This window comes from Gallus gallus, chromosome 19, assembly GCF_016699485.2.
Source record: "Gallus gallus isolate bGalGal1 chromosome 19, bGalGal1.mat.broiler.GRCg7b, whole genome shotgun sequence".
Lineage (NCBI taxonomy): Eukaryota > Metazoa > Chordata > Aves > Galliformes > Phasianidae > Gallus > Gallus gallus.
The window spans coordinates 6,626,579-6,642,983 of record NC_052550.1 but is presented as its reverse complement, the minus strand read 5'-3'; the positions used below and the strand labels follow the sequence as shown (position 1 = coordinate 6,642,983).

The window sequence follows — 16,405 nt, the reverse complement described above, 5'->3', positions numbered from 1 at the left end:
TGCATGGATTGGAAGGGAGCTCTAGAGACCATTGAGTCCAACCCCTGACATCTGAACGTTACACAAAGGTCTATTTTGGAAGCTGGTTTAAAAAAAATATTTCTCAATAGTAATCCTTGCCTGACTACTTCTCAAAATGGGGAATGAAACAGCAGTCCCTGCACTCAGCCAAACCTGCACAGAACAGAAGACGCACGCCTTGAAGCAGAGCTGTATTGTCACAGAGCAGAAAGCCTTCCCCACGCCCAGCTGTGAGTCCTGCCCCTGCTGAGGACAGCTAAGGCTTTGCAGCAGCGTGGCCTGGCACGTGCATGGCAAGGAATCTTCTGCTTCCTGGTGATGCACAGAACCAACCGCCAAGCACTGCTCTGTGCTCCTCACCTTCTCAACCCGCCTGCAAAGGGCCCTGCAGGGTCATTCTTAGCTGCAAGGAAGAAGTGTTTTCCCATAGGCTGCTGTGCTGCTTCTGTGTCACAGGGAACAAAGCAGAGAGAAAAAATTATGCAGACAGCAAACACTGTATGTGAGTAAAATAGAACAGAAAGCATGTGAGGTATATACAGCAGCGTGCCTATATGATCTTCAGACCTACTGAGGACAAAAGGGATCCCATATGGTGTTACATTGCTGATCCACGACACGTTGCACTTCTGCTCTTTCCTGAACCGGGTAAGAACGAAATAAAAAGGTGATTAATACAGTCATAAAAGCATACTTTATGGAGATAATTCCGGGGGGAAGCAGCAGCTACGGATAGGAAAGGAGTTCAGCTGAAAGGACGGCGGGAACTCCTCCCGGCAGCCCACCCGGCCGTGCCGCCCCCTCGGGAGCGCCGCTCCGCCGCAGCACCGCCCAACCGCCAGGGGGCGCCAGGCGGCCCGGCCTGACCGAGCCTGACCGAGCCGGACTGCGGGGCGCTGCCGGGCGGGACCCCCTCACGCTGAACGGCTCCCGCGGTCCGGGCGCAGAGCTCCCATCAGATGCCGGGCAGCCGGCGGGGTGGGAGCGGCAGGCCGGAACCCCGCGTCAAATCACAGAGCCGTTCCGGTTGGAAAAGAGCTCTCCGATCCCCAACCCGCCCCGCCTGTCCGCGGCCCTCGGCGCCACATCCCCGCCGCTCCTCAGCACCTCCGAGGGCAGAGATCCCCGCCGCCCCCCCGGGCCGCCCGTGGCGCTCCATCACCGCCCCCGGTACCCAACCTGACCCCCCGGTGCAGTTTAAGGCCATGCCCTCTCGTGCTGCTGCTGTTACTGGGAGCAGAGCCGACCGCAGCTCGCTCCCGCCTGCTCTCAGGGCGCTGTGGGGCCGATGGGGTCTCCCCTGGGCTTGAAAGCGTCGGGCCTTTGTCTCAGACCCCAATCTGCCCGGCAACATCGCACTCTGGACGTATCTTAGTGCTTCAGACGTCACGCGTACTCATCAGACGAGCTTTTTGCTTGGACGCCGATGTATAAAGAAGAATTACAAGCCGTTTTCGGTCCTGAAGGAGCTCTCCGCCCCGAGGCAGCGCCGCCACACACACGCTCCCTCACGCACACCGGCGCCTCACGGGTTAACCGCCCCCAGAGGCGGCGCCGCGCTGACAGCTCGCGCATGCGCCCTGCCCCTCATTGTGCCCGGCCGGCCCGGCCCCAGCGCGCCTCAGTCGGCGAGCGGCCGTCGGCGCGCGTGGAGCTGCTGCCCCCTGCGGCCGGCGCCGCGCCACCTCCGCTCCCCCCCCCCCACCCCCCCCCTCCTCCCCGCCCGCCATGGAGTAAAGGCCCCCGCCGGCCGGCCGGGTGGCTCCGCCGCCGCTCCTCGATGGCTCTGGTCACGGTGCAGCGCTCGCCTACCCCCAGCGCCACCTCCAGCCCCTGCGCCTCGGTGAGTCCGCCCGCCCTGCGCCGAGGGGAGCGCGGCGGTCGGTGGCGGCCGTTGGGGGTCCGGAGCGCGGCGCTGCGCATGCGCCGGGCTTCTCGCGCGCCCCGAGCCGCGGCCCCGCCGGGCCGGGCAGCGCCGTGCGAAGCGCGGGGCCTCGCGGGGCAGAGCCGGGGGAGAGCCGGGGCGGCACTTCGGCAGGCCGCGGGGAGCCCTCGGGCTGAGGGGAGCGGGATTCCCTGCCCCGCCCGCGGCCCCGCAGCGCAGCCGGCTGCGTTCGGCGTCCGCGGTGTGCGGTGGGAGAGGCGGGGAGCGGGCAGGGCGCGCTGAGGCGATTCCATCTGACAGCACCTCTGGGTATCCGCGCCGCCCGGCCCCTCCAACGGGAAGAGACGCGGCTTCTGCTGTTGATTTTCTTTTTCCTTCCCCGTAGCGCTGTGGGGTCGGGGGTTGGAATACATCCCCGTTGCTCCCATGGAGGGGGGCAGAGCCGCCCGCCCTGCCAGCGCTGCTCGCTGTGTGGTGGAGCCGCTGCCCGGCAGCGCTGCTTTGGTTCCTTTCTCCTCATCTCACCCCCGCGTCTCTCATAACATACGTTTATTTACCAACGCCGTTTAATTTCCACTCGCCTCGCCTCGCTGTCGGTGTTAATGCATTGCATTACTTCGGAGGCCGCTTCCCCTTCTGACTGCCTTACCTCCACAGCCCTCCTTTTCCCACGAGTTTCCTGCATTTAAGACCTCTCATTGCAAGGATGGGTCCCTCTTGGCATCCTCACTGCTTCCACCTGGATGTGCAGTGCCTCCCTTTGTTAAATATTCAGTACAGAGGAGCAATTAGCCCCATATACATCCGTAGAACTCAGCTCTCAGTGTCTTCGTGCTCTTCCCCCAATCTCTCAGCCCTCAGATGTGATCTGTACCACCGCAAATCCTTCGTGCCCATACGGACACAAGCGTGGCACTGCTTTCCTCAGCTGGTTTTGCTTCTCATAATTCTTTCCTTTCTCAGGCTTTTCTCGCGGTTTGAAGTGCAAACGATGCTCCTCACGTTCCGTCCTTAACTGCTGTCCAGTGCACTTCTCAACTTCTGCATTTCCTGTGGCAGCTTCCTGGCCGCGCAGTGGGGCTGGCCTGCCCTGTTAGCCCCGCTCAGTGGCTGCAGTCGGTTGGTTCTTCACCCCTCTGTCAGCGCCTCGTTCAGCTTCTGTGTCCTCTCGCCCCCATCGCTGAGCTGTTTCATTAGTGGGAACTTCCAGTGTCGTTTCACATGGTCCTTCTGAGGCTGCCAAGGCCTGGTGAGCAGGGCAGGCGCCTTCTGAGCCCTCCTGAGGGCTGTGCAAGGCTGCCTGTCTTATGGGTGGCTGTAATACGGGGCCTTGAATCTTTCAGTGTTACGTGAAATTATTTCGACGACTCTGCTGTAAACTGTGGCAGCTTCTATATGTGCTGATAACTGCACCTCAGAGTTTCCTTTTTGAAAGGGAGTTCATCTTGCTCAGTGATTTCTGTGGGAGGTGTGAGGCTCTGTCGTGCTGCCTGACCCGTGCTGTATCTGAAGGAAGACTGTCTGATAACTGCTGGAAATTTACTGGTTAAATTGTGAGCAAGAAAAAAGAAAGTAAGCTAACCGTGTATGGCTGTGTCTGGTTCAGTACCCAGGTTAAAAGAACTTTGAGGACAGAAATGGATTCTCTTTTAAATTGCTTGATTTTTTTCTTCCCTCTTTAGAGGTAAGATTTTCAGGCAAGGAGAAAGGGTGAAACTGATGTCCTTAAACTGATTTCTTGCATTAAGCATGCCCTATAAACAGTTATAATTGGCTTTTATGGATGCAGGGGAATAGCTGATCTGAATCGCTCTGAAATTGGATGGCTTTTATTTATAGGCCTTTATCCTGTTCTCATTGCCATGGAGCATCTCATGAGCTTTCATTTCAGGCTGGTGGTGGAGGGCAGGACTGCAGGAAAGTGCAGGTGCCAGGAGTTGGAGAGGGGCTGCTGGGGCCGAAGTCTGTGCTGCAAAGTCAGCTTTGTCTTAATGCTGTGTGTGTAGTGGCTGTTTGCTCCCTTCAGGAGAAGAAGGATGTGTGTCCAAGTGAAGGAGGGGCCCTGGTAGCAGCATACAGCGGTGGGCACAGTGGTCTCATGAGCAAAAGCAGTGGGATAAAACACCTTGCCCACAGCTGCTGCTCAGGTTTGCAGTCAGAGCTCTGCTGGAGTGAGGTGAAGAAACCTGTCCCATAGGAGTGGGAAAGAAGGGAAGTGTTTTCTCTGTTTAAACAAGAACTCGCATTTTAAAAGGGAATAAGCGACTCTGCTTGGGCTGCATTGTTGTCCAAGACAGCTGTTAAACTGGCATGTAAACAAATACTTAAGTTAATTGAGCTGCTCGTATCTCTAAGCAATGAGCTCTCTGTTCCTGTGAAGCTGCACACGTTCTGCTCTCTGACAAACCTGGGCTATCTCCATAGTGAGGCTGGGCACAGCAGCCACGCGGCCATCCATGCCCAGCGGCTGGCTGCATGCGGGCAGTGCGGTGCAGCACGGAGGAGCTGGTGGAAGCTGCGTGCCTCCAAGTGCTGTGAGCGCTGCTGGCTGAGGCCCCGCAGGTTGTCGGGTCCCCCGTCCACCAGGAGCATCACATCGGTGCCATCCTGCTGATGCCAACCGAAGAAAACGGCTCTCAGGCTCTTTGTAGACTTCTGGTCTGTGTTGGGATATAATATACTGAAACTCGTCCTTTTTAATTACTTTTATGCACGGTTCTGCAGAACAAAAGCTGTGATTCCTTTTAAGTGCTGGCATTCCTCAGCCTAACGCTTATCTGCTCTGAAGGGAAGAAGCTGGGCAGGCAATCTGGCCCTTGCTGCTCTCCCAGCTTGCTCGTCTTCCCTACCCTCAGGGACACAATATGCTCTATTGGAAGGGAGAGACTGACCCAGAAGAGGGGCTGTACTGCCTATAGAGCTCTAAAATGCACGGCTTAAAAAAAGGAAAAAAAAGAGTTTAAAGCAGATGAAAGCAAACCATTTGACTTCCCCTCCTTCATCCCGGGGGAGCAGCCTGCAGGAAGCACAGCCCTGCACATGTGTCTGAGGGTCTCTGTCGTGTTTTGCTGCTGGAGCACACAGGAAATATTTTCCTGCTTATTTATGCTTCGGCTAAATATAACACGTCTCCACCTCTGGTGCTGCAATTACTATTAAACAACGTGGTAATTGGGAGTTCTGTGTCAGAGGAAGACTTGTCAGTGACTGAGAGAAGTCCCATTTGAATTAGTTAAGATCTTGTAACTTCTGCTTACGTAAGGTTATGGAGGGGACTGCAGCCTGGCGAGGAGAGCAGTTCTCTCCTATGAAGCATTGAGTAGGCCGAGCAATGCCTCCTTTAAAGATGCTCCCATCTCTCACTCATTGTTTTTTGCCAACTGATGAATTTTAGTCTTCCTAATGAAAACTTACTGACTTCAAGGGCATGCTGAATATAAAATACCTTTTACTCTCGTGCTTCTTATTAGTTTACTATGAGGTTTCTTTGCAAAGCTGGCAGCTGCTGTGTCCTCCTCCTCGCTGCTGTTTCCTGGGGCGCTGCTTTACACGTTGTCAGCTTTGGAGTATTGTTGTCATGCCCCGTGAAGTGCAGCCCAAAGAAGCAGTGGCACAGCAGTCAGCTCTTGGTGGGCAGCTCAGCCTTTTTCTATTGCCTGCTCACTTTACTTCAGCGTTGAAGGAAGTTTTGTCTTGGTACTGATTTTGCCTTTTCCTTGGGCTGTGGTGCTGTTTGTGGCATTTCAGATATCAAAGTTGCATCTTTCATAATCCGAAGGTAAATGGAAGCAGAGAGTGGAACGTGCACTGCACTGATCTCCTCTTGAGCTGCAGCACGTGTGCTGGGGAAGAAAAGTTGTTTAAAAATGCAGATGGGGTGTGATGCTGTAATGAGTCCCTGTCTGCCCGCTGTGATCCTTGCTGTCAGAGCAGCCATCGGAGGCCGAGGGGTCGGGCTGCTGTGTGGGATCTGCTGTTGTTCTGAGCCACTGAAACATTAAGTGCTGTGTGAATGAAGGCTGCCATTCAAGCGGCGATCTGCTGGAGGTATCTTGGTGTGAGAGGGCACTGACTGAGGATTTCCACTTCCTTGAAATGAAATCCTGAGAGATCTATAGCTGCAACTCTCGTGTCTTGGGAAATTTCCAGAGACAGAAAATAGCCTTTGGGCAGCTCAGCTCTGTGGAGCTGCTCCCTGCTCACAGCCCGCAGCTCAAGGCTTCATCTGCAGTCACAACAAACCACGTCCTCCCAGCACCAGGTGTGACTCGGCCCTGCTGAGGTAAGGCAGCTCTGTGCAGAGCAGTGCTGGGAGCTCTCGCTGTCCTTGCGAGGCTGTCATGGGCAGCAGGCTTCAGAAATGCTCCCATGTTTCTAGAGCTCAACTGACTTAAAGCTTTCACTGTCTTGAAGCCTGACCCTTGCAGATCCCTTTAGCAATAGGTATGTGCTGTGCTGCTCTTGTTCTCTGACCGGTGCTTGCTTTGTGTAAGCTGGCCTGGCAACATGAAGGCAGCACTTTTGTCAGCTGCCTGCTCCGAGTCTCTGAGCTGTTCAGTTCAGCTTGGGAATTTAACAAGAGCCTCATTTCTGTTGCATTGATTTGAGTATCCTTTTAATATATTAGGTAATGAGAGTAATGCACGTGTCAATGGGACTGTAAAGGGATCTCGGAAGCAAAGGAAGAAATAGGTATCTATTAGAAGTAGTTGGGAATTTGGACAAGAGAAACAGAATTGCTAATCCATTGGCTGGAAGCTGTTCCTCTGGAGGGTTCTGCTTCAAGGGATAAAAAACGATGAAGGCTAAAACCACATTTGCATTTCTGAGTTGGGCTGTACAAACCCATTAGGTCCCAGAACCACCTACAGAATGCCTTATTGCAGCAGTGTAACCCTGCAGTGTCTGTGTGCTTTACCATTCGGGCAGGCTCTGTATGTATCAATAGCTTTTTGCCCAAGTGGGATTGCTCTGGGTATGCATCTTATCAGTGTTGCTCAGTGCAGACTCAATCAGAAGGCACAGAACGTTGCTGTAGGATGAGTCACGCCTCTAAGCAGCTTGTTGCTTCCATGGTGAGACGCACCCTTGTTGTGTATGCCAGCAATCATGAAACTCCTGGCAAATACCCTGTGACGTGAACTTCTTATGGCCTTGGTAAATGAAATGCCCATGGCACTTGCTGAGATGTGTTTTGCTTGTGCCTGCTCGCTGCTTTTGGGCGTACTACTGCTCCTCCTTCTCCCAAGGAACTCCTCAGCTGAGGCTTCAGTGAAGAAATTACAGCGTCAGTGCAGACCATTGCAGGGTGAAATTAGTGGGGTACTTAAGGCTGCAGCTTAAATATTGTAGTGCCTTTGGTTACTTCAGCACAAGAAGTTTAATCTGTCCTGTTTTGAAATAACTGTTTTATCACAGATCATCGTGTCCCTGTGCTGGGCTCAGGAGGCGGTTTGGATGCCCGATCTTTTCATTGCCCCGAGGGCAGCACACAGAGTGCATCTCTGGGAAGTGAGTGTGGGATTTGTGATCCAGGCTCTTGTTGCACAGCTCGCCTCCAGCCCACAGCCCAGTGAGGTGAGCCAAGAGCCACTCTGAGGTGAGAGGAAGTAGCATCTGTATGGCAGAAGACCCCAGCCGAACTCCTCCATGCTGCGGATCCATCTGGTCGTTTGTTGTCTCTCCTCAGTGGGCTCTAACACGCTTCCAGCAGCAGTTGGTGTGTGATACTGTCCCATTAGGAGACGATCTGCAAGCTGCTTCTGTTCGTCTTCTGTAAGTGGCTTTGTGTTGTTGGGGTGGGATACCCCAGCGGGAGGTCAGGACAGGCTCCAAGCACAAGTTTGCCTTCTCTCTCAAGCACAAGAAGCAGGTAGGTGAGAGTGGCAGCAGGAGGCTTTTGTTGAGGGTTACTGCTTTCACTTCTTAGCTCTCAAGGCCTCCTTAGCAAAACTGCAAAAGCTGCTGAGCTGGACACCTTTGTCTTCAACTTTTAACTGTATGCCATATCTGAGAAATGGATTCTTAATGTGGAAAGCAAGTCCTCTTACAAGGGAATGCAAGGTCCAATTACTCTAGCTGGCTGCTGCCGTGTCCCTTCTGTTTTGATGTACAGAACTATCACATTTAGCATTAGTGTGAGAACTTTTAAGACTCGTTCAGCTGGCTTGGCTTACCTTCATTGGCTGACATCTGAGGAATGTGTATATTAGATTCTTTAGGGAAAAAGAAAGGACAAAAAACACTTCAGGCTTTTCATCTTTATGCCTTTTAGTGTGATGATGAGAGGGAGGGCTTAGGGCATGTGCTGTGCATGTGTGAAGTGCTGTGCTTCTGAAGGAGAGCTTTGGAGGTAGCCTGAATCTTCCTGCTGATGCAGGACCAGCCCTTTCATGTTTCTGGAACAGAGATTGAGTCTTTTTCTTATTTGTCCGTTCTAATCCTTTTTTGTTGATAGTTTTCCTTTCTTCAGTCCTCCTGGATGGTATGAAATAATTTAAGGACGCAAATCTGGGCATGCTCTTCAGTGATGCTTTGGATTTAAACACAGTGCTTCAAAAAGTGGTATTAAACAGTTACCCAGGACAGCAAGAATACGGCAGCTCGTTGGAGTGTGAGCCCTGAAACGGCAGAGATCTCTTTTGCCTTCTGAAATTGCAGCATGGCTGACAAAGACTTAATTCACTTCCCAAAGAAGCATTTTTTCTTATGTAACATGCAGCGAGTTTTGCTGGTGGGAGTTTCCTCTGCTTTTGTTTGCAGCTGAGTTGTGCTTAGGTGGGGTAGCCGGCTTAGGACTTCAGAAAGAGAAGTGAAACAGATCAACCTGTTGTTTGCTGCTTGTTGACATTTCTTCCTTCTTGGTGATATTTTGGTTGCTCTCACAACAATTAAAAGATATTCAAGCCTGAACTTGAGCTTTCCAATGAATCTCCAGACATTTGGTTCCACTCTGGTATGGGTCAGGTCTGGTACTGCTGCTCAGTACAGCTGGACGTAGAAATCCATGTCTGTGTTATCTCTGGCTGCTTGTCAGCTGCTGCTGCTGCCTGGGGAGGCTCCTCACCGAGGTGCTGCAGATCAGTTGGCCTCTCCCGTGCACCTGAGCCTTAAATGGAAGGCCTGGGGGCAGAACAGTGAGCACAGCATATTTTCAGATGCCTTCCCTAAAGTTGGGCTTCGTTACAGAAACTGTCAGGCAAGGGAGGCATTATCAGCTAACACTGAGAGTACGACTGGGATCGTTTGCACAGAGGAGAGCGAGCGTTTGTCACATGCTCTGCAGATCCCCGCTCTCAACGTGTGCCTTCAGCTGTGCCAGTCTCCTGCAGCCCACACTTGGGCTCTTTGGAGTGGAGTTCTTCCCTTACACGTACACCAGCAACCGCTCCAGTCTGCAGGGAGCTCTGTGCAACTGCGAGGTGTTGGTGTGTGTAGATGCTGAGACGGTTATTTCGGGACAGTTTCTGTCTGGCTCTCCTACAAGGAAGGAAGAATGGTTTGATGTTCTCTTGAGGAGAGGGGAAAGCTTGGTGTCTGGTTAGAGTTTGTGCTGAAGATGGCTTGACGCAAAAGAAGCTGGAGGAAGTGCTCGTGTCTTGGTTTTTAAACTTGAGATGCGCCTCATTTAAAAATAGTAAAACAGGCTGAGATTTCATGAAGTTTAAACTTACAAGTTTGGTTTTAGGAGAGAACGTCTCAAACCACGGAGGGTTGGTGTGAAGATAGCCCAAGGGGAGGAGCAGTCTGTTGTCAGAACTTGGTGCAGTCGCTGTGAAGCAGTACATCCTGGACATATTTGACTCTTCTTGAACTCTGCTTTGATGTGAATCCTGCTTTGCATGCGCTGTGGGAAATGCTGAAAAGCCCCGAAGCTCTCGAGGTGCATCAGCAGTGGGTGAGCAGAGGGCCTTCCTGCAGGGGTGGGGACACAAAGGGGTCTCCCAGCTGAGTTCTGATGGCAGCCAGCATTGCCGGCGTGCGGCCCTCTGCTCTGACCACAGCTCGGTCCCAGCAGCTCAGTGCTGCAGCACCACTGCTCAGCCTTTGGCACTGCCCCCATCGCAGCATCAGGAGGGGAAGCTGCTCCCAAGAATCTTTCACACACGGTGGTGGCTCTGACTGAAATAGACTGATGGTGTTTTAAAGGGTGCTCTAAAGCTTTATAAATATTAATTCTGTTCTTTTGTTTCCTAATAAAGGGGTTTGATTCATGAAATTGCTATTTATTTATTAACCTGACAAACTAATAGCGAGCTCTCTTCTTTCAGTGTGTGCATGTGCCATATCACAATTCTGCTTGTCACCATACATAAGAACTTCATTCATCTGCTTTAAAATGTCATTGATAACAACCTGGCAGTGGCCCAGCTCAGAGCAAGTTAACTACAAAAGGCTGCATTGTAAACCTTTCTGAGAGTACATGCTACATTAAGTCTAAAATTAAAGTACAGCCCGGTCCAGGCTACATCTAACTGCCAAATAGCTGCAAACCTCTGCAAAAACCGGGCTCTGTGCGGAGGAGCTGTGCCTGAAAATGGGGTAGTTTGGAATTAAGGCTGCGTTCTGCTCACTTAAACCTTCAAGGTACCGAATTTATAGGCCTTGTTGTAAAATGAGAGGATATCGTAGTGAGCCACAAGTAGCAAAGTGAGGACCTGGTTATTTCCATTGGTCTCTTGTTTCTTTGACTGAATGCCCAGGATGAGAAGAGCAGTCTGCCGGTGAGTCTGAGCCTCTGGGAGTTAATTGAAGTGATTTTGGAGTGGTACTTTGTGTCATTTGTATTAAGTCTCCCCAGCCCCAGCTGCAGTCTGCTCACCAAACATGTTTATTCACCTGTGGGTTCACATGGTGCAGGCAGAGTGCCTGACATGGCCCTGTATGTGGGGCTCCCGGGAGCCTTCACCGTGGTGAGGCACTGCTCACGAGGGCTGGCTGTGTCCATGCAGCCCTGGTTAACCCAGCTAGCCTCACTGAACTCCGTGGAGCAGAGCGTGAGCTTTAAGGCATCTTCATGCAAGGTCTCCTGGGAGCAGTGTGAGCGTGCTGTAAGTTATTTGCATCGTGCTCATCCTATGCTGTGAGGATGGAAGAGGCTCAGGCAGCGCGGTGAGGGGCTCTGAAGGGTGTATGGTCTGCTAGCTGGCGTGGGGACCGCGAGAGCCTTCAGGAAAGGAAAGAGGAGGATACGATTTCATGCTGCTTCACTTCTGTGGTTTCTTTTGTTTTGTCTCTTTCTTGAGTATAGCGTATGGACAGCGCCGTGGGTTAGGGAGCACTGCGTCTTCAGAGGCTTTTCCTATATAGCCTTCCACTGAAGTCAATGGGCGTGGAGGTAAGCGGTGCTTTCTGACGACACTCCCACCACCCACTCTGCACCCTGGTGCACACAGCACTTGTGTTGGAGCATTGTTGTTCCCTGGAAAGGTCGCATGCGGTTGCACAATGAAGACACTGCTTATTTGTGTCGTGCAGATCTGTTTGTAGCTGTTGGAAGAGTGCAAGCAGTGAGTATCAGCGTGGGAGACTTCACCAGTACTGCATGAGCACTTGCCACTGCTGTCAAACATTGCCAGCCCTGTTATGGCCAATTCAAATACGACTTCACTGTTGATTTGTGAGTTGAGTGGGGTTTGAGTGTAGGGCTGAATGTCCCTGAGTGAAGTGTTTGTGCTCCCGATGCTCAGCACCTCTTGCTCTGCTGTGATTTATTTGTTGTACCAGTTCTGGTGTAGTCTGCCAATGAGTAATCACTTTATCACAAGCCACTCAGAGTCAGTGAGAGTTTCCTGTTTCCTCGTCTTTCTGTTCACTTCCTTTCTGTTGAAACACAGCTTTCTCCATTGAAACCAGAATGTTGTTGCACTCTTCATCTTCCATCTAGTGGCCCAGAGGGAAGGGGAACCTCTGCAGTATTCCCACAGGGACGTTGACATCTGGGTCTGGTGACTAAATTGTTGTGATGAAACACAAATTCATTAGTTGATGCTGCTGAAATCCACTGACTTTTTCTGTGCTCCCAATAGGAGGCTTTAAAATATCCAGCTGCAGGCTGATCCTCTCCAAGCATGTGACGCTGACATCAGTCCTAGAAGTGAGGCGTTGAACTGCCTCCAAAAATGAGCTCATTGGGTGATATTCAATGCAGTGATTTAGCATAGAATTAGCTAATTTGATTACATGATCACCTGCACTTACTGTTCGAACGACGGGAGCTCATTTCAGTGCTAGCTGCTGTCATTTAAGTGTTAGTGCTGGAACCCCGAGGTGCTCTCGGTAGGATGCCCTGCTGCTGCTGTGTGGTGGGAGCTGGGCTGGCAGAGCCCATCCCTATGGGCACTAACATGCCATAAGACTTGCCGAGTTCCTTGACTTTTCTTCTCCCTCTCCCATGAAGTTATAGGGGAATAAGAGTTTGGGACTTGACTATTAAGCAGGCCTTCTAAAACCACTCATAAGACTTAGGTTTTTTTTTTTTTTTAATGACTCTTGTCTTGTTTAAATGGCTACATAAAAACCCAGCTACGTCCCTTCTCAGGAGCCTGGGCAGTGGTTCAGCTTAAGCCTGCCCTGCTATCCAGCCTACAGCAGCCAGTCATCACCAAACGCATATTAAAACCTGGCACGACTGTCCTGGAGGCAAGTTGCATGTGCTGAGCTTCCTCACCTCCTCCAGCTCCAGGTCAGCAGTAATGGCAGACTTCCTCGACCTGCACAGAGCGTTCAGGCAGCACGAGGGAATGACAGTGACCCTGGATACACCCGTCCATTGTTTGGGAGGCTTCAATGCATTAAGCATTTACCTGTAGTCATAATAGGAGTATGTCTTAATTGCTGGTGTCTGAGCGTATCAATGCATACCTGACTTGACGTTTATTTTTCTAAGCATGGGAATTAGAGAACCAGTACGTCAGCAGAAGGGTTCCTGCGAATTTGTCCCAAAACAATGTCATTTTTCTCCCCCTTCCCCCCAACCCTGCAGTATTTTCTGCTTGTTATTGCACGTTGCAGGACTGCTTGCACTGGAGATCCCTGCTGAATGGAAGTCTTTATTGAGCTGGCCATAACATTGCTCTTCTCTTTCAAGAAATATCGCTGCTAGGACAGAGGAAGACAATGTATCTCACAGGGCTCTAACAGTGCTGCCTGCACTGCTGTCTGTAACCAACTCAAGAACTGAGTTGGAAAAAACACTGAGGTTTTGCATAGGAAGTTAAACTGAGGAGAAGCTCTTAAAGAAGCGCTGAGCAAGGGACGGAGCTCAGTTTGAAGAGCAAGCAGTAGCAAGTGAGATAGGAAGAGTGCTGCTCCTGTAAGGGTAAGTGATGCCGCGTGGTGCTGGCGCTGAGCTCTGACACCCGGGGTGATGGGATCCCTTCCTGCTGCCTGATTACAGGAAGCTGGCACGTTTCCAGAGTGAGTTCCTGAAACATCCTCAGTGGGGAGGAGGTTTGGGATGACAGAACGCTTATTCACACCCAGCGTGTCAGCTGCAGCAGCAACTACTCGCAGTGGCTGAATGGCTGCTGCCTGTTTCCGTCACCTCCCAGAGGTGTGCCTCAGAAGCTGGGTCTGCCAGCCCCTCACCGTGTTCTGCAGCACTACGTCAGCAGCATCCTTCAGATGTTGTCTCTGCAAAGTGATGAAATGAACGTCAGCCTTTCCCAGCAGAGCTCCTGCCGTACACACGTCCGAGGGTTGTTCAGGATGCGTGCGGGGTGTGGATGTGCAGAGCTGAGCTGCACCCCGTGCTGCCCAAGGGCAGGCGAGGAGCCCAGCCTGCCTGCAGCCCTGAGAGCCCTGCCAGCGCCTGCAGGAGGGGGCGGGGAGGGAAGCAGATGCTCCTCGGAAGTTCATACCATGGTTAATAATGTAATTCACAGATGGTGGTGGAGGCCTTGAAGAGGCTTTCATGCAGTACTTACGCTCTGTAATAGACAGATCATCGCATAAGGGCTCGTAAATAGAGATGACTTAATCCCAAGGATGAGTCTGCAGCGATCTGTTTGATAGTGGCCCTGTGGCTCACTGTAACCTTCTTATACAATCCAAAGCCTTCAGCATCCCTGAATGTGGAGCACAGCCCCCGGACTGGGCCGATCTCTGATAAAAATGTCGAGATAAAATGCTAATGCCGATTTGAGGTCTCGAGTGGAAATGGTTCTTATGAGACAGAAAGCAAATTCCTTTGTCCTGGTGCAGAAATCAATACAGACGGTGCAGGTGTGGAAATTGCTTTACACGGTGCCTTCCTCTTGAGAAGCAGTTCTGCTTTTATTTTCCTTTATATGGTTGGCATGGGAAGCAGCGTGCTTTCTTCTGAGTAGCTGTCAGTGCATCTTGATGGCTAAGGAAATGACCATGCATTGCGTGTCCTCTTGGGTCTGCTTATTTACTCATTAAGAAGGAGGTCACTCCATGCTACATAGCAGATGAACAAGCTGCCTTTCCAGGAATCAGAAAAAATATAGCTTAAGTCTCAATGAAACAATGCAGCTGGTTGTTCTTGGGAGGCTGATGGTGGAGGTCTTCAGTGAGTGCTGGCTGTAAGCTGTGTAACTGCAGGTCTGTGTTAGGGGCTTCCAAGCTGATATGTTTACGTTAAAAAGCAAAAGTTTCAGATAACACCAGAGCTGATCTTGCTGTGCATGTGCAGCTCCCCACTTCCAAGGGATTTCCATAATAATAGCTTTGATTTTTTTAATTTCTCCAAGTTGAAATTATTTAGTAAATTGGCTTCTTGTGATGCTTGTCATGTGATGGTTCAGGAGCCCCAAAGAATGTGCTCCTGTGACTGCAGCCATGTGTTTGTCTGTAGCAGTGCGGGCTGTGCTGTGTTCCTGCTGTGTCTGGAGCTGGGGAGCGAGGCTGGGGCTGGGGGGGGGCTCCTCCACAGTGACTGACATTTCCAAGCAGCAAAAAATGCTGTTAATGAAGTTATGTCCAGCTTCCAGCCCTGCTGTTGTATAGAGACCTGCTGTTGGTATGTGTGTGTGCTGCTGCGCTGCATTGCCTGCACCCTTGGATTAATCCAGTGGTTTTTTGTGGCACCTTCTTTCCTCCAAGCTGAGCCTTGTTTTCAGCTCTCCCTCCAGTACTTATTGCTTCACGCTTGAGGATTCTGCTTGCTCTTCATGCTTGCATTAAAAAACCCAAAGGTTGAAACCCTCAGCTTGCTTTGCGTGGCCCCAGCAGTATTTCCTCTTGGCTCAGGAGATGCGGATGTCAGCTGAGGGATCCCTTCTCATTTGGCTGGTCAGCCAAGCTCTCCTCAAGCGCATTAGGAGGATCTACAGCTTAAGTTCATCGGAGGACTGACCTGTTCTGGTTTTAATGAGATTCGTTATACGTGTACCTTTTGGATTTGACTGCTTTGGCCTTCAAAACAGCCTGTACAAATCTGCTAGTAAAAGCAGGACTGACAGAAAACCGACTCCTCATTCTGAACCTGCCCTCCTTCAAGATTATGGATTCCTTTAACGTTAAAATACCATCCCTTGTGCTGCTGGCACACAGCTTGGCTGCACGGCTTCGCCAAGTGCTGGCATTGCTGCTTCCTTTCGAGCTCCTGCACGGCTCCCTCCTAGGAAGCCGCAGTGATGGAGCGCTGATGCTGCAGCTCACGTCTGGGGAGGACAGAGGAAAGCTGGACGTCACAGCTGATAGATGGGTCACGGTGTGCAACTTCTGCAGGCACAGCTACAGCCCCATACGTGTCGGGGGGAGGACCGGGGCAGGGCTGTCGTCACAGACACATGTGGGCAGGGTGTGTTATTTGATCCCAGCTTACATGTGTGGTACAGATGTGGTCGTCAGCATGAGATGAGAAGTTACGGTTGCTGTGCACGTATGTTGACCCGGAGGATATCAGCACCCACCATTTTTAAGTGTTATTTATTTATTTGAAGAAACAATGTGTGTGGTTGGGGGGGGGGGGGGGGGGGGGGGGGTAGAGGGGGCTGTTGTGCTGTGGCTTTATTTTGGCCGAACTGTTTGCATCTGGTGGTTGTGCATTGGATGGCTCTGCTTGGCCAGAGCTGCCCCTCTGCCTTTGGTGGGGTTAAGCCTGGGGTCCATGGCCGGGCGTGTGGGGATTCCACTCATCCCACCAGGACTTGGAGAGCATTGCAGCTGGGCAGTGTCTGGAGCTGGGAAGCAAAGTGTGGTTTGTTGGGCTGTGTGCTCTGGGTGTTTGTATGCACAGCCCTGCAGCGTGCTGAGGTGAATGCATTGCTGGGTGTAACGCCTTTGTTTTGTTTTTGTTTTTTATAAATGTAACTATTAATGGAAGCAGAGTGCATAATGTAATCCTAAAATAGCTCCTCTATGAATGCAGAAGCATTCCACTTCTGACTAATCAGCCATTCAGAACGAGCATTTAAGTAGGCACCAGAGAGCAGAGGCTTTCCATATCTGCACTGAGGAACGCACTGGGCTCAGCTTTGCCCCCCCTTCAGCCCATCCCTGCTATCTCCATGAGCACTCTGCTCACTGCCT

General features: G+C 51.5%; 2 protein-coding genes across 6 annotated transcripts in view; one reads left to right on the top strand and one right to left on the bottom strand.

The window, feature by feature from the left end:
- EFCAB5 (EF-hand calcium binding domain 5) overlaps positions 1-2,942 on the bottom strand; it is a 31,568-nt gene extending 28,626 nt beyond the window's left edge. Inside the window, exons 1-3 of one of the 4 annotated variants that reach the window (XM_046902629.1) lie at positions 1,834-2,942; positions 589-660; positions 382-466 (exon numbers count right to left, since the gene is read on the bottom strand). The gene's annotated coding sequence lies outside the window, so the exon portion shown is untranslated. Of the gene's footprint in view, positions 1-381; positions 661-1,833 lie in introns of all 4 variants that reach the window. The other 3 variants (XM_046902628.1, XM_046902627.1, XM_046902625.1) reach the window with 3 other exon arrangements.
- The window catches only part of SSH2 (slingshot protein phosphatase 2), a 71,733-nt gene continuing 56,250 nt past the window's right edge, over positions 923-16,405 (top strand). The window contains exons 1-2 of one of the 2 annotated variants that reach the window (XM_046902623.1): positions 1,645-1,864; positions 11,157-11,243. In XM_046902623.1, the coding sequence (XP_046758579.1) occupies positions 11,232-11,243 (12 nt within the window). In that variant the 5' untranslated portion in view covers positions 1,645-1,864; positions 11,157-11,231. Of the gene's footprint in view, positions 1,865-11,156; positions 11,244-16,405 lie in introns of both variants that reach the window. The other variant, XM_015296101.4, reaches the window with a different exon arrangement.